Source organism: Dama dama, chromosome 4, assembly GCF_033118175.1.
Source record: "Dama dama isolate Ldn47 chromosome 4, ASM3311817v1, whole genome shotgun sequence".
NCBI classification, from domain to species: domain Eukaryota; kingdom Metazoa; phylum Chordata; class Mammalia; order Artiodactyla; family Cervidae; genus Dama; species Dama dama.
Window position 1 is genome coordinate 9,957,034 of NC_083684.1, and position 23,542 is coordinate 9,980,575.

The 23,542-nt window shown below is 39.2% G+C and overlaps 1 protein-coding gene across 7 annotated transcripts in view; it reads left to right on the top strand.

Moving 5' to 3' along the window:
- The window catches only part of CNTNAP4 (contactin associated protein family member 4), a 265,683-nt gene that overhangs the window by 178,859 nt on the left and 63,282 nt on the right, over positions 1-23,542 (top strand). For all 7 annotated transcript variants that reach the window (XM_061133985.1, XM_061134018.1, XM_061134042.1 and 4 more), the window contains 5 exons: positions 2,688-2,859; positions 5,738-5,844; positions 8,821-8,940; positions 19,563-19,760; positions 23,347-23,503. In XM_061133985.1, coding sequence (XP_060989968.1) covers positions 2,688-2,859; positions 5,738-5,844; positions 8,821-8,940; positions 19,563-19,760; positions 23,347-23,503 — 754 coding nt within the window. The remainder of the gene's footprint in view (positions 1-2,687; positions 2,860-5,737; positions 5,845-8,820; positions 8,941-19,562; positions 19,761-23,346; positions 23,504-23,542) is intronic.

Below are 23,542 nucleotides of genomic sequence, written 5' to 3' on the forward strand. Positions count from 1 at the left end.
GCGTGGGCTGAAGGGGAGAAGTTCCACGTGGGCCCATCACCTGACCCTGTGAGGCCTCCCAGTGCTGTGGGCAGAATCACGGCTGGAGGAAGCTTAGAACAGGGGCCCCTAAAGGGCAGACTGGTTCAGGGGCCCTCGTTGCCTGAGTGGTACCGGCGGTGGGGGGACCAGCTCCCCCTGGTTTTAACACTGAACACCTGCAGTCCTGGGAACAGCCTCTCCGCTTCCCACCCTAGAGCTAACCTGACAGTTGGCTAGCTGAAACCTGTCCTGTGCCGACGGGAGTCCCCTTCATTCCTGGGGTCTGTTTTATCTAGGTGGGAGTCTTTTCTCAGGTAACCAGTTTGTCTTCAAGTAAATAAATAGCCCATGTTCTGAGACACTTCCAGTTCATCCTTCTTTGTTTCTCTCTAAATTCAACTGCAAATTCCCCGTCATCAGCAGTCAGTCTACCTGTAACCTGGCTTCACTGCCACTGTGCAAAGGGCGGTCTGCCCCCCCAGCCTTGGTGGATCTGTTTTCTGTGTCAGGCTTGAAGGTGACAATTGGGAGAGCGGGCTGCCCGGGGCTCACAGTGCTCTGCATACACCATGCTGAATACCACGCTTTGCCACCACTGTTTACTCTTTCTCCTTCCTCAAATGTATGCTTTCCAAAAAATTACTGAGGTCAGCTTTTATCTTTTATTTATAAACCATAAATTTTAAATCTGGGTCCTCCAGATTTAAAGGGAGGAAAGTCTACCTTCTGGGAATTCCCCTAAGCCGTCTTTGTGCAATGGAATAACTGTGAAGCACACACTAGAAACTCTAGACTGTGTGCAGAATCCTCACACTCCCGCTTGTATAAATCAGACACTCTCCATCTAGTGAAGGGGCTACACCACCATGAAGTCAGACCGGCATCTTACTTCTGGTACATGCAGTGATAATGTATCTGCCATCCTCAGAGGTGCTTAACAGGCTGCCTGCTTCTGGTAATGGATCCATCCATTAATTCAGCATGAAGTATTCCCCAGAAATCTTCATATTTTAGAACTTACATCTCAAACCGGTTCAGTGCTGAGCCTGTCTCTGCTGTTGCATTATATTAACCTGTGGATGTCTGTTATCACAGGCTAATGAGGCTAACCTGGGGTGAACCCTTCTTTGTTCTTGAGAATCTCTTGCTTATTAAACAGTGTAGCCAGGAATGTGACCGCTGTGCACTACGTAACATTCCATGACCTCTCCTTGTGATGGTGAGTTTGCTTAGTTTTGTCCCCTAGAGGCATACCGCACCATTTATTTTATTCTGAAATAGTTTGAAATGTGTCAGGATACACCACCTGGAGAAAAGGAGATTAGCAGAGTTGTTTATATTCCTGGCATATTGTAGTTGCCCCCAAATATTATTGAACTATTATCCTCTTGGTTTTTATGTTAACATTCTTAATTGGTTAATAATTCATCTAGAAAGCACATCCAGATTGTGGGAACTGTATCCTGGACCATAGGAGGATTTGAAGCACTGAAATTGAGTATAGAATCATGTACAATATAAATGCTCACGAAGGTTTTATTATCTTTTCTTGCTATACTAAATTTTAAATTTCAGCATCTCCATTACTTAAAGTATAATATTTCACTGTGCCTGATAACAGTTTAAATATGAATCCTGGCCTTCCGTTTGCCAGGTTAAATGTATTTTGTTGGGAAAACAAAGCATTAAGGAGAAATAGCCGCAGTCAAAATATTTAATTATAATGGAAACTCCCAGGTAGAAAACTAGCATGGATTGTACAGGAATTAGCAAGTTGCTGATTCATTTCTTATTCTTTGAAATTGTAATAGTGGTTGACAACCATAACGGCAAAGAAAGATTAATGAAAAATACATAAGTATAATATATGTGTTCATACTCCATAAAATTGTTTATTTCACTTGGATAGAGAAATAGTTAGAACATCATTAAACCCCAGACAATAATAGTTAATATTATAGTTCTTTATTATTTAAATAATTAGAAACAGGTCTTAGATAAATGTTAGGAAGAAATCAGTGTAAGTGGAGCATTTTTTTATGTGGCAGAGAATAAATAAAGTCAAACAGTGAAATGTTTTTGACATTAAGCCATCATGATTTATTAAAATGCAAGTGTATGTGGCTCTTACATGCAAATGAAAAGTATTTAATTAAATAAATAGTTGTAATTTTATTCCAAGTCATTGTAACTCCTTTTCCAAATAGCCTTCAACAGAAAGGTATTTCACCATTACTAATTTATCTTTTCTCATCTACAGTGCACATTTTCATCCTTTAAGCTCCTTTTTTTTTTTGCATCCCCAAAGACTTAAGTCCCTGGGTTTAAGTTATGCATAATTTAACTCTCCTGGCTGACATGTGAGGATCCTGGAGCTGATTTGTGTATTTCTGAAACTGGGATCAAGTCAGTATACTTGCACATGATTATTTAGACAGCAGTCATTTCCTGTGAATCCTGTGGTCTCATAATAAAGAGAAATGCTTTGTATAAATTGTACTTTGTAATTTAGATCCAATGAATAATGACTGCAATGGGCTTTCCTCTCTGCTTTAATTTAATAATCAAATGCCTATTTTCCTGATAAAACTATTTTAGTGCAGATACTGAGTGAGTCCTGATTCACTGTGATGTACCCTGGCCAACTGTGGTTTTGTTTTTATCAGGTTGTCCTGACAGCAGCTTTGGATCCAAATGTAAAAGTCCACTTGGTGGGTTCCAGGGATGCATGAGACTCATCTCCATCCATCACGAGGTGGTAGATCTGATTTCAGTTCAGCGGGGGGCCCTTGGGAACTTCAGCGACCTTCAGATAGACTCCTGTGGAATCACAGACAGGTAGGGGCAGTCTCCCCTCTTTATGTTGACTTGTCTGTTTTCAGGCTTTTGGCAGAATGTTATAATTAGTAGATAAACATGTTCTCTCCTTTTTCTCACCATCACCATCATCTGTTCCACAGGAAATAGATAATATTTACATTAGAAATAAAATATGCTTTTAGTTTTATGCTTCTTGTTTCCAGTGATAAAATTTAGGTAGAAGATATGACCATATTATTTATATATACAAATAGCTACCAGTTCCCAAAAGATGATGGTGATGCTGCTGTAATTTTAAGGACATATAAATGTATCAGAAATATGATTAAACCCAATCACTTAGGATACCCTGACGGTAACATAAACCGTCAGTGGCCAGTAAACCAGAGACCTATGTGGTTCGTTGTCAGATGGCCTTTGCTTCCCTGACAGCTGAATAATATTACAGAGACACGGGAACTTAATTGGTTGCCATGGTCCTAATGTGTACCTTTAAGAACACATTACCATCTTCTCTGCAGGGAAAATGCAAAGGAAACTCCCCTGTGGAAAAGTTTTGGAGCCATTGTATTGATGAGGGTATAAGGATGATCCAGTAGTTTCGATAGGAATTCCAGTGCAGGGCATGACTGGGCAAGATTTGGAAGTTCATTGTAGACGACGTTACTTTTAATTTAGTAGTTGATAGTTAATAGTTTAAAAGTGTTTTTAGGCATGGGCAACTGTAGCCAAATAATCTTGCCACTGATCAGGGCGTTTATTTTTAATTATTGAGTTCAATGAAATGTCATGGCAATTCCAGATTAAAAAAAAAATAAGGCAATGTGACAAACTTAATCCAGCATGTAGTCATGTTCAGGATATATTTTGAGCAAATACATTAATTCTGAGTTCTAAAAATAAGTTTTTATTTGTATGAAACATTTTGTCAACATAAACACACATCTGTTATATCTGAAGACCATTTACTGTATCACTGTCTGTTGCTCCTGTTTTGAACACTGGTAGATACTATGTTATTTGTAGAAAAAAATCATTATGATCTAACTTAGTAATGTATTAGGACATCATTTCCTCTCTATGAATATGTGCTTATTTAACTCAATTCGTAGATAAAATGGTTCTTTCTATAATGAAAGATAATATGTAAGGGAGAATTGAGATGATAAACTTCAGTTGGCTTGGTGTGGGGAATAACAGTGAGCTTCTCCATAGTTAGAGCCACACCAGCGTGGGATCATTAATCCTGATTTGGAGGAAGGCCTACAGCAAGGCACCCTGGGTCGGCTGTCACAGAAGCAGGGAGCTCACCCCCAGTGGGTAATAGTTACCAGGGACCAGCGGGAAGGTTCAGTCATCCACACCATGCGTGATGGTCATGTTATAACTGGGAAAATCCTGTAAGCAAAACATGAAGTTCCCAATCTTAGTTTTTAAAAAGGAGATGGCAGAAACTTCATCAAGAATATGTTCTTGACAGGTTTTGTAATTTATTTTTTATTCTGGGGTGACTGAGAGCATTTCAAGCTGTGGTCTCATTATAACTTTCCATTTAAATTCTAAAAAGCATCAATTATTTGATCAGGGTGATTTGAGTTGATACCAGAAGCTCTTTAACTTTTTTTGTCCACGGTGCCTTATGCATTTCAGTTGTTTTTTTTTCAGTGCTCTAAATCAAAAGGGACAACTCACGCTTTCATTTAAACAGTCACTTGGTTCCAGGCAACTTTACAAGTGTTTATGTCCTAACAATTTAGAAACCTTTTGAAAAAGTAATTTATACATTTATTACTTTTATATATATATATATATATATACATATATATATATGTAAAATTAGAAAAATTTTAACTTTATTTTTAATGTAGTGTACAACCTTTCAAAACTTGGAATCACATCAAACACTGCTGCCCTTAACCTTTTTCAACATGATTTCACATGGCATTACTTTGTGTCAGCTACTGAACAGCCAGCTTCTCAAAGATAAGACATGATTAAAAGGAACCTGTTACGATCTAATGTGGAAATTTTTTTTTCCCCATTTATTTTTATTAGTTGGAGGCTAATTACTTTACAATATTGGAGTGGTTTTTGCCATACATTGACATGAATCAGCCATGGATAATGTGGAAATTTAACTACCTCAAGCTAGTCAGTGGCACAGTGCTTGCCAGATGTTGAGTCTGCCTTATTTCTCTTCAAAATGTAAAGTGTCCTGGGAGCGGCTGTGACGTTGGTTCAGCACCCCAGCAGCGGGCCCACTGTGCGTCCTCGGCGTTCCTGGTGGGTGCGCCAGAAACAGAGCTGCCCCTCTGCCCATTTCCTTCTCTCCTTCCCCCTTCTTTATAGCCTCTTCCTTTAAATGTTCAGCGTAGTAAATCAGTATGATTAAATGTTATTTTGTGTAAACTATGGATGTTTCTGGCAACATACTAAATCACTGTTGCGTCACTTACAGAAAAGAGGGCTATGATATGATAGGACGTGTTGAAAATTAACAGTCACAGCTACCTGAGAACTGGCTGAAATCTGATGAACTTAGAGTTCTGTGATTAAGATCCCATAACGACAGACGGAATGACCATTGTGTGTGCTCAGCTGTGCCCGACTCTTTGCGACCCCGGGACTATAGCCTGCCAGGCTTCCCTGTCCAGGGGATTCTCCAGGCAAGGATGCTGGAGCAGGTTGCCATTTCCTCTCCAGGGATCTTCCCGACCCAGGGATCAAACCCACGCCTCCTGTTGTACCACCTGAGAGGCACGGGATGACCATTAGCAGCGCTCTATTTACTCTTTAGATTGCTGTTAACATTCTTTCACACGATCATGTATAATTGACCAGTATTTTGTGATATTTCACGGTCAATAGTAGTAACTGTGTCTGCGCCTCCTTTTAGGTGTTTGCCTAACTATTGTGAACACGGCGGTGAGTGCTCCCAGTCCTGGGACACCTTCCATTGCAACTGTGCAAACACCGGCTACAGGGGAGCGACGTGCCACAACTGTAAGCCTAACACTCCTGCCTGCTCGTGTCTCTGTCCCCATCCCCATTCATGTCCTTTTCTTTGCTGTGTATGTTTATATGTCCATGTGCGCACAACCCTGAAACTTAGCCTTCAGTTTATTTTTAATCCACACTTCTTTTCATAAAGTAGTCAAGGTAGCTTATAGAAACACATAAGACCGAAAAGAGTAGGAGAGCCAGCAAGGGGAAAACACATGTAGAAAAAAAAGGTAGCTAAGGATAAACATAAACTACAGTGCCAAACAGGTAATCCCTGAAGTCTCTTAGTCGCCCAGTCACGTCCAACACTTTGCAACCCCGTGGACCATAGCCTTCCAGGCTCCTCTGTCCATGGGGTTTCCCAGGCAAGAGCACTGGAGTGGGTTGCCATTCCCTTCTCCAGGGGATCTTCCCAACCCAGGAGTCAAACCCGCTTCTCCTGTATTGGCAGGTGGATTCTTCACCACTGAGCCACCTGGGAAGCCCTTAAATTCTCTTGCAACTCTGTTAATAAGGATGGTGGAAATGATATTAATCATAATAGTTTCACTGAGTGTTTTCTAAGTGCCAGGCACTGCTCTAGAATTTTGTATGTCCCAGCTCAGTTCCTTCTGATCACCTTAGTAGGTGGGTATTGTTATCATCTCTAGCTCACTAGGTAGCAGAGAGAGATTAATCACCTTGCCCAAAGCTCCTGAAATAGTTGAGACACAGTGAGCATGTGGACGTTTGTAATTATACTCCAGAGGCTGGGACCACAACCAATCTTCTTTTGCTGTTTTGGAAGCTGTGCGTTCTTTTCTGGTGAAAATGTGTGTGTGGTGTTAAGACTCACGTCCTTTTCTTATCCACTTGTTCAGCACAAATGCCCATTTTGTTTTTCTTCTCATTTTTTTTTCATTATTATTGTTGACTTTGTGAGCAACTTAAGTCCTAGTCCTCTGACATGCAACCGTGACTTCAGGCAAGGGCCTTAGGTGGAGTCCTCAGTCTCCTGTCTCCCTTCTTGTCACTGTGAACTGCTTTGTACTCCTGCCAGAGCTGAGATTGGAACTCTGGGCTCCCAGCCCCGGAGGCCCCACCAGGGACCCTCGGAAGTCCTGACTCAGAGCTGGAGAGGGCATGAGTTGGGGTGGGGAGCTCCTGGGCTCACCCTCACGCCTCCACAATCAACTTGTGTGGACTGGAATGCCTTGTAAGATCAGAAAGGACATCTGCTGTTGCTAAAGCCAGGCCAACTTTCTTACCCTGGATCACCAGTAGCAGAATGACAGTGTATTTTAATTTTTCATACCTGCCATCATCCCAATTACAGCAACTAATTCAAAACACAAAGCTAATTGAATGTGTTTTAACTAATTGTTTATTTTCAACTGTTAGCTGTGACTGAATCTAAATATAAGCACAAACATCTCTGAGCCAAAAAAAATTAGATGATAAATAGCTATTTTCATCGCTAGCCCACAACTTGATCCAGTCGTTGAATTCACTTATTAGGTTCTTGAGAAGGTAGGAGTCAAAATTTTTTGCCAAAAACCATTCTGATAAACGGGGCCAAGAAAACAAACCTGGCTATAATGAAGTCATCACCATGATTAGCTTGAGTAGAGGGCAGGTCAGCAATGGAGTCTTTTAAAAGATTTTACTAGAAAATAATATTTTAAACAGTCATGTTAAAAAGTGAAGTAATACACGTAAAGCAAAGGTACTCACAGTTGTATGTCCTTTCCAATACCAGCCCTCATGGCAGTTACGTGTACATCCCAGCCTCTTCCAGGCAATTTGTCAACACATGTATGAGCGTACAGAAATATATCAATTAACCCTTTCACATGCCCATTTCACTGCATAAAATACAAATGTGCCTAGAAAACAATCCATCTTATATCTCTCCCTATGTAATATGCAATAGGAGCAAAACAGACAAGGAATTGTGGAGGAGTAGAGAAGTAAATTTGTATGTTTATCTGAAATCTCTGTAACGCTAAGAAAAATTAGTTACAGTATTTCATATTGTCTAAAAACTCATTAACATAGTTTTGAAAAATTTAGACTGGATCAAGGAAGGACATTCAGGGGATGGTTTATTTCTCATTCCACAAAATTAAAAACTTGATGGAAATCACCATTACAATTGGCCAAGTGTTCAGTGAAATGAGTGCATCATATAGAGTTGCTAATATCAAACCTTGTACATGGCAAATATATAATTGTAAAATTAAAAGTATCCAGTTATGGATCAAAACATATTTAGACCAACTGAGGGCATATCTTATATAAGTATTTCTTTTGCTTTGAATTTTAATTATCTTAAATTCTCATTATAGAGCGTTAGAAAAAGTTTCTTTTGTAAATTACTTTTTAAATTATTCACAAGAAGCTTTGTAAATCATACTTGTTTTATGGGGAAAAAAGATTTTATCTATAGATTTATGTGAGAAAGGCGGCTAGTTGCAGCATTATTTAGAGCTTTTCTGTTGCTTAATTTTTGGATAACACAGCTTATCTAAGGAGATTACATTATTGTGCTTCAGATGTTAGGTTTTTACAAGGTGATACTAGAATTAGAAATTCCAAAGTGGTTGTTGAAAGATCCATTTGGATGGATGTGCAAAATGGAGGTCACATTATAAGAATCTTAGCATTTAAAACACCTACCTTCTATTTTGTTGTTTTACCTAAAAGTAAAAATAAACTAAATTTTCATTTTAAATGAATAATCTTGTATTCCTTTAGTAATAACATGAAATGCCATAAAATACAATCCCATTCTTTCTTTTATCTATCTAATCTTCTTTCATCCATATTTGTTTAAAAAATGAGTTTTGTCTTAAAGTATGTATTACGTTTTCTCCTGGTCAGTAATGTGCAAACTAAATTTCAAGACTTGGAATATTTTGTGTCCAAACTAAAATTTAAGGAATTAATTTTATACTATTTCACTTATGATGACACTTTCACTTTTTTTTTAAACAGCTATCTACGAGCAGTCATGTGAAGCCTATAAGCATAAAGGAAATAATTCAGGGTTTTACTACATAGATGCAGATGGAAGTGGTCCCCTTGAACCATTTCTTCTATATTGCAATATGACTGGTGAGTTAATCAACTTTCATTTCAGAGTTAAATTTGCATGAACACTTTAAACACAAAATTAGAATGAAACAATAAGAAGTTGATGTAATTTCCAACTTGATTAAAATATATATTGTTCAGTAAAAGAACTTAAAGTCAAACTTTAAAAAAATAATTTAATGCTAGTGATTTAAAATGTCATTATTTTCTATGCATGTGTTATCTGTGTAGAATATCTAATAATAATCGTATCTTATTAAGTCCCAATCCAAAAAGGATAGACTTTATTCCTCTGAGAAGATTGATACATACATATGATTTCCCTTGTATGTAGAATCTGGAAGACAAATGAACAAACATAACAAAAGAGTAACAGGCTCCTAGATACAGAGAACAAACAGGTTATTGTCTGATGGGGGAGGAGTAGGGGATGAAAAGAGAAAAAATTGTGACCAAGGGTGGGAATGAATGTTAATTAGGTTGTTTATGGTGAGCATTTCATAGTGTGTATTTATATGAAACCATCACATTATATACCTTAAATATACACAATTTTGCCAACATAAATAAAGCTGAAAAATATTTTAAATAATAATAATGAAAGAAAAAAGACTGATGCATGTGAAAGCTTTGAAAATATTTTCTTAACTTTGGGTAGGAACGAATTTTATTCCTTACTTACATAAACTTATATAGGAATTAATAGTGTTGGAAAATGTGTTTGATTCAATGCAGCATCCATTCATGATAAAAAGAAAATGAAAGCTCAGTAAATTACCAGTAGAAGGAAATCTTAATTTGTTAAAGAGGACCCATTAAAAAAACCTACAGTACATATCACAGATTTTTGTGAAGTACTGAAAATATTACCCCTGTCACCAACATTAATGCAAGGATGCCTGCTATGATCACTCTGTTCACCATTATTTTTGGAGGTCCTAGCCAGAGCAAGAAAGCAAGAGAAAAAAGTGAACGACTTACATACTAGGAAAGAAAAACTATGACTCTCATTGTTTGTAGATGACCAGGTTATGTACTGAGAGTTTTCTGAACAATATCCAGAGTATTAAAATTCAGAATGATTGCTAGATATCTACTTAAAGTAAAAGTTAATTTTATTTCTGTATATCAGCAGTAAGTATTTAAAATGAAATTTTAGAAGATTCTATTTTTAGTAGCATCAAAAATCTCAAATACATGGTAGTAAATCTAAAGAAAGTTATGCATAGCTTTTACACTGATAATTGTAAAATACTATTGAGATAAATTAAGTCCTAAAAAAGTGGAGAAATATAAAATTTTCATTGATTATAAAACTCAATATGGTGATGTAAATGTCAGTTTTTCCCAACTTGGTACTGAGTGCAAACCTTAGTTAAAATTTCAACAGGGTGTTTGTTGGTTGGTATAATTGGGCTTTCCTGGTGCCTCAGATGGTAACAAATCCACCTGCAATGCAGGAGACCTGGGTTTGATCCCCTGGTTGGAAATATCCCCTGAAGTAGGAAATGGCAACCCACTCCAGCATTCTTGCCTGGAGAATTCCATGGACAGAGGAGCCTGGCAGGCCACACAATCCATGGGATCAAACAGTTGGACACAACTAAATGACTAGCACTTTCATAGTTGTTTTGGTGAAACTTGACAAGCAGACTCTAAACTTTAGCAGCAATTTTGAAGGGGCCAGAAGAACTAAATCAATCTTAAAGAATAAAGTTGGAGGACTCAAGTCTACCAGCTATAATATAGACATTATGCTGACCAGTTGAGTAAAACAGCTTGTGATTGACAGAAGGAAAACCGAATGGACTAATGACAGAAGATAGAGAAGCTGTAAATAGACTCACTCATATATGGACAGCTGATTCATTGCAAAGGTAGCATTCATGCACAGTGAAGGAAAGATGGTTTTTTCAACCTGTATGTGCTCAGTCACTTCAGCCATGTCCGACTCTTTGCGACACTATGGACTGTAGCCTGCCAGGCTCCTCTGTCCATGGGATTGTTCAGGCAAGCACACTGGAGTGGGTTGCCCTGATCTTCCCAGTGCAGGGATTAAACCTGCGTCTCCTGTGTCTTCTGTGTTGCAGGCAGATTCTCTACCCACTGAGCCACCTGCTGGGTGAAACTGTGTGTAAATATTGTAACAAAGACTTGATCCCTTCATCATCAAACACAATGGATTCTAGATGATTTGTGCTCTCCAGTGTAGTAGCCACTAGTTAGATTTACATTTAATTGAAATTAATATAACTAAACAGTTTGAGACAAGTTGTACAAATCTGAATTGATTCATTACAATAAGATTAAATTAAAAGCCATTTCCTCACTAGCCACAGTTTAACTACTGCATAGTCACCTATTTCATCATTGCAAAAAGTTTACATTGGATAGCACTGTGTCAGGAGGTCAGCATTTCATGGAGCCAAATAAACAGAAAAAGGAAATATTGAATTGAAGCAGGAGGCATGGTAGAGGAGGATTTACTACTTAAAATCTGGCAGTGAATATCTAGGGAAAGAGCTTTCCGGGCCAAGGAAATAAATGCCAAGTCCTGAGAGAGTGTTGCGTGTGTGTTCAGAAAACAGCAGCAGATCCAGCGTGGCTGGAGTGCGGTGAGCGAGCTGCAAGTATAGGAGAGCAAGAAGTAATCAAGTGGCGGGGGCAGGAGAGGAAGAGTCAGGGGTCCTCACAGGGTGTCGGGGCCCTGGTTTTACCCTGAGTGAGTTCAGAAGACCGCGGAGAGTTTTAACCAATGGTAGATGCCACCTGGCTTTCTTTAATAGGATCATGTTTGCTCCTGTGTTGGGAAATGCCTGTCTAGGAGCAGAGGTAGAAAAGAGTTAGAAGATATATTCATACAAATATATATATATATACACACACACACACACACACACACATATATATATAAATGTAGGTATATATCAAATATGTACATGCATATGAATAATATGTGTATGTATAATAGGAGCATAGGAGTTAGGAAGCCTGTTTGGAGACTGAGTTTAAGTAATTAATAATCCAGGTAAGAGCCAGGAAGGTGGTCTGCACTGGATCATGCAATGTAGATGGTGGACGGAGATTCAATTTTCTCATTGAATATGTGTGAGGAATGAGAAAACAAAGGGAAGCAAAAAATAACACCACAATTTTGGCTTCGGCAACTGGAGTGATTAAGTTGCCACGGTCTGAGATGTGGTCAGAGAGGTTTGAGGGGAAAGATGAGCTCAGTTTTACACACTTTGAATTTGAGATGTCTGTTACACATTCACGAAATGTTGAGAAGGCAGTTGAATGTGGGAGCAACAGTTCCTTTGTATTAAAGTGTAATTCTAAAAGCTGAAGGGTAGTGGCAAATCTTGACCACAAATATCTTGGAAAATTACTATAGAATGTGTCTTTAGAGATGTTTCGTATAACATAACCAGGGGGCTTCAGTTTGCCCTACCATTGTTGAGAACACTGCCTATCTTAGCCTGTTTGGGGAGCTATAGCAGAATACTATAGATCAGATACCTTATAAACAACAGAAATTCATTTCTCACAGTTTTAGAGCATGGGAAGCCCAAGATCATGGCGCCAGCATTGTCAGATGAGAGCTCTCTTCCAGATTTAAGACTTCTTATACCATCATGTGATGGTGATAGAAGGGGCCCTGCAGGGTCTCTTTTGTAAGAGCACTAATCCCATTCATGAGAACACCTCCCTCTTGACCTCATGACCTCCCAGAGGTGCCACGTGCTAAGCCCATTACCTTTGGGGTGAGTGATTCCACATATGGATTTTGGTGGGGTGCACAAACATTCAGACCATAGCACTGCTCCACATGCCAAAGTAACGTAACACAGCTAACGATTCTCACATGTTTATCCCATCAACAAAATTCCCTGCTCTCCACAGTACAGATTCCCAGGCAGCACCCTGAGGCAGGAGGGTTAGGGTGAGACATCAAAATCAACATTTTTAAAAACCTTCCCATTTGATACTTACTGTGGAGCCAGGTCTGGGCGTAGCTGTTTTAGACTTACGGTTTTCAAACTTTAGAGAACAGCCTGCTCTATTTGTGAGAATTAAACGTAAGTGTGAGAAGACTTCACAGACAGAAAAGGAAAATTTTGCAGATGAACAATATGAATTCAGGTGTCAAATAACTTTTTGATTTTTTTCTGTTTAATGTGGGTTTTGAGTGAGATTCAACAAACTGTCACTGCATTCCTGTGAATCCTGTGTTGCCACAAAGGACGCTGAACTATGCCCATGCACTTGCTTTATGAAGTTTTGATTCTGTGGTTCAGACACCTCAAAGTTGCTAAGTATCTGTATACTTGAAAGCTCTTAGAAATACCACATGCACACAAAATTCTCATTATCCATGGTAGTTATGTTCTACAAAGTAACCACAGTCACCTGGATTTATGAATACTGGACCATTGTTCCCAGGGAATTGCAGTCAGACTAGGTAACCAGTATTCTTGAGCTTCCCTTGTGGATCAGCTGGTAAAGAATCTGCTTGCAATGTGGGAGACCTGGGTTCGATACCTGGGTTGGCAAGATCCCCTGGAGAAGGGACAGACTACCCACTCCAGTATTCTGGCCTGGAGAATTCCATGGACTGTATAGACCATGGGGTAGCAAAGAGTCAGACACGACTGAACGATTTTTACTTTCAAAGTTCCTGCACGCCTCTGGTCACAGTATTCTCAACTAATCAATACATAACCTTGTTTCACTTACGTTTCAGATTAAAGACACCTTATTTAATGCATAGTTAATTCATTAACATTGAACTCACAACCAACAGCACCAGAACTCATACCTGAAGGAAGCGTGTCTATCCCTTGTATTCCCAGGAGGCACAACATAGCCTTCTTGTGCTTAGAATCCTGGACAGCACTCTAGTTCTTTGCTTGGAGGCCAATGTAAAGAGTGAAATCAGCGAAGAACATGGGACAAATAGAATACGTGTTGATGAGAGCTGAAGCAAGGAGTCACAACCTGGTTCTGTTCAACTTCAGCTGGGCAACTGAAATTCATATTGGGCAACTTCTTCTTTTTTTTTTTTTGCTTTGTATCTGTAGACACGCAGGAAAGCCTCAAGAACTGATTTGGGGATTCAAATAAATTTTAGTGAGTAGGCAAATTCATAAATGAGGAGACTCTGATACACATACATGCATTGGCTATATTATGGTTTTTTATGCATACTACTTTAGTAATTTATAGGCCATGTGCATTTTTCATGACCATCTCAATGGTATGGAAATTATTAATTTCATTTTACTGAATGAATTATTTTATTTTCTATTAAATCAGCATTTACCTTATTATATTGCATTACTAATGCTATTTTAGTCACTTGAGGTGCTTTAGCAAGGTTATCAAAAAGTATAGATGAGAAAGAGGGCATTCAGAAAGCTTAAAACCCTCTGAAGAGCAAGCAGTGAAGGACAGAGATACAGATAATCCAGTTAGGAGACAGCAAAGTGTTTTCAAAAGCTCTAGAATGTTGAAATATATTCAAACAAAAGTGACAGTCCCAGAATGTAACAAGTCAGTGAAAAATACATGTTACAACTTGAGACTTTCCTTACTGATCTGGTTTTGCAAATGAGAAAAGCAAGACTCAGGGAAGTTCAGGGAGGCAGGCTGAGGAATATCATTAGGGATAGATCAAGAGCTGAAACCTTGGTCTCTTCTCCCAGCCTGAAAATGTTTCCGCTAGAAAAGGCTACATTCTATCAGCGTCTCATTGCCTGTAACCAATTACCTATCCTCAAGGTATAGCAATCAGGTATACCAATTATGAAGGCAAGACAAAAGGCTGGATTGGTAGTTTTCGAATGTGTAACTAAAGAAAAGATTCTTAGTCTAGAATTACTATCCAACAGATGAATCCACATGGATTTAAATTTCTTTAACCATTACAAGCTAAAACATACAAAGAAAATCTCTTTTGAATGGATAATTTCCAAAACTTAAAAGTCTGAAAATTTTTTCTAAACAGTCTTCTAAATAAAATTAAAAATTTTTTAGGATTATATGAATCCCAGTGGCTGTCTCTGTTGTAATGTACAGGACTTCTTCTTTTTCTTCATGAAAGCCTTTTCTATATTGAAATAGTTTTATGTAAGAAATGTCTCATCAAACATTACGCTGTGAGGACATCATTTCAGTGTGGAGAAAGTGATAAGCGGTACAGCTGTGACTTTCGAAGTTTTGCGGAAATGATAATTCTGTGGCTTAAGCTCACCTTTTCTCTGGCACCCACTTCCAAGACTCCTGGATTTAGTTTCACTGACTCAGTAAGTTTAGAGACCAAGGCCTGGGTCTCTGCTCTATTAAACTGCAAGCTCCCCATGTGATTCGGAGATAAGGACTCTTGAGACCCTTTCATGAGAAGGCTGGAGAGTGTGAGACTTAAGACAGCAAAACTATCTTTACTACAGGGATTTCAACAATAAAGACCTTCCTAATAGCCATGAGAGTTAATAACTAACTACCGTTATTTAAATGCAGCCTTGTTTACATCCAGTTTTGCTCCCGGATGCTAGCTGCTTTTTATCTCTCAGCTTTCCTTAACACAGCACTTCCGGCCTGTTCTTACAGTCTTTATCACCTCTATCACCCACAGCTATTAATCCTGAAGGAATACACACTCTGCAACTGTGTTGCTTAAACAGCATTTTTTTTTTTAACACTGTTATCACATTAAAAAATAGCAGTCAGCCCAAGATAAATCAAGTTCTTAATTACTCAGTTGCTTAACATACAGTCTATATATTAGAAATCACTTCAGGGAGAGAAGTCACTTCAGGTCTGCACCAGTAGACCTAAAATGCCTTTCAGTGTTTTAGCATATATATTAATTTCATAGATTTTTCTGCTCTCTCTCTTTACTCATTTCCCTGTGTTTTCCTTACCTTGACAGCTCTCTTTGCATTTGGTAAAGGATAGTTTTCAAAAAAATTAAATCATGACTCTTACACAGATATAAAAATAAAAGCTAAACCTGTTTTGAAGATTTTATTTAATGTTTAACCTTACTAATGAGGGGGCTTCCCTGATGGCTTGGCTGGTAAAGAATCTTCCTGCAATGTAGAAACCCAGATTCAATCCCTGGGTTTGGAAGATCGCTTGGAGATGGGAACAGCTACCCACTCCAATATTCTGGCCTGGAGAATTCCGTGGATGTATAGTCCATAGGGTCGCAAAGAGTTGGACACAACTGAGCAACTTTCACTTTCACTTTACTAATGAGGCAACTGGTAAGATGTAATAGCCAGTTGTAAGAAGTTTCAAAGAACAGATGTATCTCTACATCAGTAATAATGAAATAACTGTGCCAGTGGAGGCAAAACCAGCTGCTTCCACAGCAGAGGAACCCAGACAGCCTCTAGCAGGTAGAATTTGCCGGCCTGTAGACAGGAGCTATTTGTTGTAAAGAAACAATGGCTTGCTTGCTAAGCAAAACAAGTAACAACAACAACAAAAAAGTAAGTCTGTGTTAAAGGATAATTTAATATAAATATGTCTTGTAAGTTAGAGATAGTGGACTTCTCTGGAGAAATTCAAAGCTTATCTCCTCCAGATTTACTTGCCTACCTTCTAAGAGTGATAGACACCCAAGGACTTGCCCGCCTTCTCCTTGGAGAAGATTTGTTGCGTTCCAGAGTCCTCTCTCACTCTTAGGAGGGATGGAGGTGTGCCAGCCATCCTCTGTAAGCTCCAAGTCTCATATTTTGGGGGTCCCTCTCTCATGGTGCAACTCTAGTGGGCACATAGAAGGCAAGATAACTTGCTAGCTTGCAAGTGGGAGGTCTCATACCCTTCACAGTTTCAGCCTTAGCATTATTTTGCAGTTGCATCAGATGTCTACTATTTCCAAAGTTTGAAAGCAGCTAAAAGACAGTGAAAGTCTCAGAGCCACCAGAGAATCACACAGATCACCTGGAAGACTGTGCTCTAATCTGGGCATTGCTTTGGTTCTATTCGCTCATTCATTTATCCCTTCAGTAACGAGTATCTTTTTCTGCACGTTGTGCCCAGCCACACACTAGAGGTGGTATGGCCTGCAAATTAGAATCTATCATTCTTCTAGTAGAGCTTACAGACCAGTGGGAAAAACCAATTTAATAAATCACAGAACACTGAATTACGCATAATAAAGTCTTTGTCTTTTATAGTTGTAATTTCTAAACAGTTATTTGTAGAAACGTTGGATACCATGATCATGTCCAAAAGAACAGTATAACAGTTTGCAGAGATTCCTCTGTTAGTAAAATGCATGAGAACTGGAGCCTGGGTGTTGGGCCCTCATGTCCATCGCCCAGAATCCACTGTGATGCTTTCATTGTCTCTCCTTTGCCCTGGACATCTCAATTACTGATAAGTGCAGCATCCGCATAGCTTCATCTTTGTAGCACTTTTTATTGAAAGTGAACTCACTTGCAGAAACTATCATAATATGGAAATTTTAGAATTTCAAAAGGAGACCTTTCTCTGAGCTGCCCTTTAGCAGCCGACATGCACTGTGGCCTTGGATTTCTTACAACACCTTAAGAGACCTTGAAAGAACACGATGTGTTCGTCATGACCCAGAGGATGCTAAATGATAGGGAAGTCCCTCTAAGGGTGACCCAAAAGGCAAAGAGACAAAGGCTTCAAGTAGGTTTATTGTCCAGCTCTTTTGACAGCTACTCAGCTAGAGATGAGCTGCTTCACCCATGCCATTGATTCCCTACAAGAAAGGATGAATGGTTCTGCTGAATAATAAAAGCAGAGTCCAGCAGAGGCTAGGTTAACAGATTTGCCCGGATAATAATCTTAAATTTCTAATAGCTAAGACTGTGTGGCTAAAATGATAGAATTTCAGACTTAATATATTGCTTCCTATATTCTCCCCCTACCCACCTTTTTTTTTTTTTTTTTTTTCAAATTTGGAAATAGAGGCTCAGATTTCAGCTGACTTTCTTAAGAGTGCAGACCCATGCCTGATACACAAATTCAGGTCTCCTAGTGATCTTGCTGTCCTGCTGTCTGGCCAACCATAATTAATTTCATTAGCTTGTATATCATGTCGTCTTTGAGGAAAACAATTTACTGATCAGGCTCTTCAGTCAGCTGAAATTCAAGGTGGAAATGAAAGCAATGGTTTTATTGCTATAAAAGGCTATGGTTTCAGAGAAAAATTATGTTCCACTTATGGAAGAGAATAAGGCTGTCAAATTTGCCTCCTGTCTCATTTATTTAACAGGCCTCTCTATTCAAAATTCTGATGACCAGGAGAGGGGTGGGAGTGCAATTTCTTGTTTTGATTGTGTTGATCCATGTGAATGTATTCGCTAAAAACCAGGGGGCTGGGTATCTCTACCGACTGTTTTCCTCCAATTTAGACTCTTCCTCTGTAATACCGAAGAGTTATGTGACTCAACGGCACATTTATAGCAGAGTTTTGACAACTTCCCATCTGTTTCTCACCTATTAAATCAGAGGCCTTTTGATTAATGTGTTCTTAGGCCTGCGTACATCACGGTACATATAATACGAAGTTGATTGCTGGGAAAGTAGAAAGACAGATACAATATGTCTATCTTCTGTTACAACCCTTGTAAGGTTTTTATTTCATCTAAATAATTCTGGTAATCAGTGTGATGGAAATGTTTACAGACTATCAGGTACCAATAGTGATAGCTCTCACACCTACGCAGAGATGTTTTATTTTTCTTGTGAGTCGAGATGCTGATACTGTGTTACGTATTCAGAAGCATGACTTGCTCTTGCACTGCGTAACTGTGCAGATCACATGGTACCAGAGTGGATTTTTCAAATTTGATTTTAAAAGAAATAGGTGTAATTCTGGTGTAATTTCCTAACATCTGTGTCCTATGAATATGTATTGATGTGTATGTGTTTGTGTATGTAGATTAATCATATTACATATAGTTTTGTATCCTGCATTCCCCACTTAAATATTTTGTACATTTTCCCATATTATTAAAAAAAAATTCTCCAAAGCTTGATTTGAAAAGGAAATAGATGTACACTCATAATTAAAAGTTGTCTGAAGGGAGATATATGGGCCATAAAAAAGTTGACTTTCTTCTTGCTGGCAGCATGGGTGATTTCCAAGAATGAATAAATGATTGCTTATGTTATGTAATTTAAAATATTTTACAGATTCAAAGATGCATTTTTTCATACTTTAACATCTCTGAATTCAGGACGTATCAACAATCAGCAATGTTTTACAGTTATAATAGGCAGCATTATTCTTTTCTTTCTTAAACAAAATTAATAATGTATCTTTTAAAAGTAGAATATCAGATTTGATGAAATGTACAAATTTAATAGTCAGTTTTCTTAATATTTTTACCATGAATGCTTTCTGGCTGAATTATATGAAAAAGTAGAATAAAAACACTGCAATGCATGGCAATCATATAAACTTCAGGGAAAAGAATCATTTTACTATAATTTAAAAATTTTAAGAATCCATTTGTGTTGATTCTACCTCTCAGAGAGGTTTGATGACTAGAAAAGTTTGACTCCGATAAAAGGTGATTTTGATTTTCTTTATTTATTTTAACTTTTGCAGACTAGTGATGGTCTCCTCTCTTTCTTCCCCCATTTCTGCATCCAAGAAACTGCGTGGACCATCGTACAGCACAATGGCTCTGACGTCACAAGAGTCCGAAATACCAGCCCAGAGCACCCCTACACGGGGCTTTTCGAGTATGTGGCCAGCATGGAGCAGCTCCAGGCCACCATTAACCGCGCAGAGCACTGTGAGCAGGAGCTGACTTACTACTGCAAGAAGTCACGGCTCGTCAGCAAGGAAGGTAAGCGCACTGGGGCACCCGTCCCCCTCCCCGCGGGGCGCCCGCCTGCACCAGCTCCTGCAGGGTGTGATTCTGCCACGGTGGTGGCTGAGAGCCGCCCAGGGCCTGTGCTCCCCAAGCGCGGAGCAAGCCCGTCACAGTCGGGAAGTCACGGAGACGCTATCGCCTGAAGGAAAGAGCAGGGTCAGCTCCCCTGAGCTTTGCTCACAGCCGTGGTTGTCTCTGGCGTCTCCTCCGGGCCTCGGTCGGAGGCCTGCAAGGCACCGGCCTCCTTCTCCTCCTCGGTGAATGCGCAGTGTCTGCCCTCCTAAAGGGCAAGCGGCACATTAGTTTGTGTTTATCATGGGAAAGAGCTAATAAAAATACGACGCCGTTTTCTGAAAGTGACTCTTCCGTGTGACTCTTCTACGGATTGTTGACAAGTTACCCTCTGGGTATAACTGAAAATTAGAGCAGCCTGCTGGAAACATGGCTTTTTTCCCCCATCAGCTCAAATAGGAGTCAGAAAACCGTGTTTAACTCTTTCTCTTATTCTACCTTTAATAACCAGTCTGCTCCTAAATCCTGATTCTACTCTGTTTTCTCCCTTGGAACGTCTCATGATGTGAGACTGTCTCGAGTCCCTCCAGGTCTGCCTCTGTGTAAGCCTTAATGACCTGATAACATGAAGCTATTGCAATACCTTTCCTACTGGCCTCTCAACTGGCCATCAGTCCTTATCTCCTACCCACCCAACACAGCATTCAAAAGATTACTCTGTGTAAAGAAAACTAACCTTTAAGAGACACTGCTTCCATCAGGACCCGGTACTGTTGAAGCAGCTCTGATGTCCTCCTCGCTCCTCTGTCCAATACAGACTCTTCTGTCGAGACACCTCCACGCCTCCAGGTGGCGGGTGGGGTAACACATATAAAGTGAAATGAAGTGAGCTTCCCTCGTGGCTCAGACGGTAAAGTGTCTGCCTGCAATGCAGGAGACCTGGGTTTGACCCCTGGGTTGAGAAGATCCCCTGGAGAAGGAAATGGCAACCCACTCCAGTACTCTTGCCTGGAAAATCCCATGGACTGAGGAGCTACAGTCCATGGGGTCGCAAAGAGTCGGACACGACTGAGCGACTTCACTTCACTCACCTCTTTCCAGCTCTCCAGTGCATCATGCTTACAGTGATCCTACCAGTTTAGTATTCAACTGATGGTTTATTGCTAGTGAATACCTGTCTTGGAATCTATTAAAAAAAAATAGATAAGCAAGTATGGAAGTGTAGTCTAAGAGGAAAATAGAAAGTCACTCAGTTGTGGCTGACTCTTTGTGATCCCATGAACAAAGAATACTGGAGAGGGTAACATTTTCCTTCTTCAGGGTATCTTTCCAACCCAGGAATTGAACCCAGGTCCCCGCATTGCAGGCAGATTCTTTACCAGCTGAGCCACAAGGGAAACCCTTCTAAGAGGAAAGAGAACCATAAATACAGAAGAGTAAATGAATGTGATGAAACAAAATGGAACTAAGTTGCTTGACTAGAGAAGAAAGAAAAGGAAAGACAATCATCAGAGTCACAAATGAGTCAAACTCCAAAAGAACCAGAAAACGAAATCCCCAAGAATGTTAGTGAGCTGAGCCCCGCATGGCGACGAGGGGGTGGCCCTAAGTGTGAAGGTGTTCCCTGCCATCAGGGCTGGTGGTGCCGCACATCTTGCTCTGAGGCTCCCCAGGTGTTTCAGCCAGGCTTGGGAGCCACTGGCGAAGAGGATAGTCAACTCTAGAAGGCTGTAGAACTGGGGTTGGGGGTAACCATTGAATACACAGATTTTCTTCAGGTCCATGACCCTAGAATCCATATAGAATGGATTTGAGGTGGAAAAGAGGGAACAGTTTGGATTTTGAGGTGGTTAATAAGGAATGTATGGGAAAGATCAGGAAGGTGGTGTGAGGCAAGTTAAATTTACAGTTTCAAATCTTGAAACTATAGCAGCACCAAGCAATAGTGGTGCTGTGATTGTGGATGAATAAAGTTGAAATGTTTGTGAAACATTCCAGCAAGGTATGGGTCCTCCAGCTCAGCACACGGGAAGGGTGGTCAGTGTGAATACTCAAGCCATTTGGAATTTTATTCATAACTACGGGAGTAGAAGTGATCCACTGTCATCCCTGATATTTTATCATTTTAATTTCTACTTTAAAATTTTCTAATGCTTTTAAGAATTCTTTCTTATATAAATTCTTTAGGACACTTCAGTAAGACTGAGGAAATCAGAGGTATTTGGTATCTTTAAAACAGTCAGTGGTTTCTACTTCATAGGGAAGATAGCAAATTTAGATGTGAAAAGACTATTCAGTATTTAAGAATAATGATTTATTTTTTAAAAATCTATAACCACATAATGTTTTAAGCAGTATGTCGAAATAGATCTATTAAATGTTTCAAGTAGGTTTTGCCTTCAGTTGATGAGGTAATCATTCAGTTAAAGAGGATGAAGGCTGTTGATATTGAGTAAGTACATTAACACAAGCCTCCAACAGCTCCTTGACTTCTTGGCATAGTGCACAAGAATGTATAGTAATGCTGAGTCAGAAGTTATTTGCATTAGCACAGATCCAATGTAATAGTAAGATTTAATGAGCACTGGCATTTGTAAGCAAGGGAGAAATTAGTAAAAGTAAGGCTAATGGCCACAACTTGAAAGGTTTGAAAGTCAATGGAAAAATGATCGTGCACCTTTGAGGAGCCGACTGATTGGATGCCACCTCCTTCTCTCGCCCTGACTCTCCAGTGACTGTGATTTTCCCCCTCTAACTTGTTTTTCCCCTAAGACAGATTGCCTGCAGACCATATCTAAATATTCCGTCTATTCGTTGCTCTAGCTTCTTGACATCATTTTAGTCTTAGCTCTGTGAAGGAGCTGGTAACTGAACATTCATCATAGAAAGAAATGCATTTGGTTGAGGGAAACTTTGTTTTTGAGTGTCGTATTTGCTTTGGGCATAAAGATCTTTCAGTGTTATTTCTGTAGTCTCTGAAGAAGTAGCCAAGCCTGTAAACAGAAGAAAAAATATATACTTTCGAATATATCTTGAATCATAGTGAGAGAGTGCCATACCATGCCTAAACAGCGAGTTTATCTTTAGTCAATAAGTATATTGAGATAAATCACTGACTTTACACAGCATTTCATAATGTTCTAATAGGCATTTTATGTTCTCAGATCAATTTTGTTTCTCATATGTTAATTACCGTGGATTATAATTTGATGCCTTCTTGTTTCAAAAAATTATTTTTAAGGAGATGGCATGTGTGAACTCACAATATGTTTTATTTTTTACTATTATGCCTGAATTAAATAGAAACTGCTGGTTTCTTTTCTACTCAAAGAAAAATATATCAATCATTTAAGCTTAAATAATGAAAAATTTTTTTAAAGCTTTCTTAAGAAAATACCATCAGTTATGAAGTTTGGAATATCACTACATCAAACCAGTCTTCTCTCCTTTCATTCTTTTTAATGATTTGGTAAGGAAGGGAATTATACTGGGATGGAAGGTCACGGGTTATAAAGCAGATGTCGTTTTTCTCACCTTTATTTTTCAGATGGAACCCCTCTGAGCTGGTGGGTTGGAAGAACCAATGAAACACAAACTTACTGGGGAGGTTCTTTGCCTGATCCTCAAAAATGTACTTGTGGATTGGAGGGGAACTGCGTTGATTCTCAGTATTACTGCAACTGTGACGCTGACCGGAATGAATGGTGACTTTTATGATTTCCTTATGCAAAATCGAGTTTATT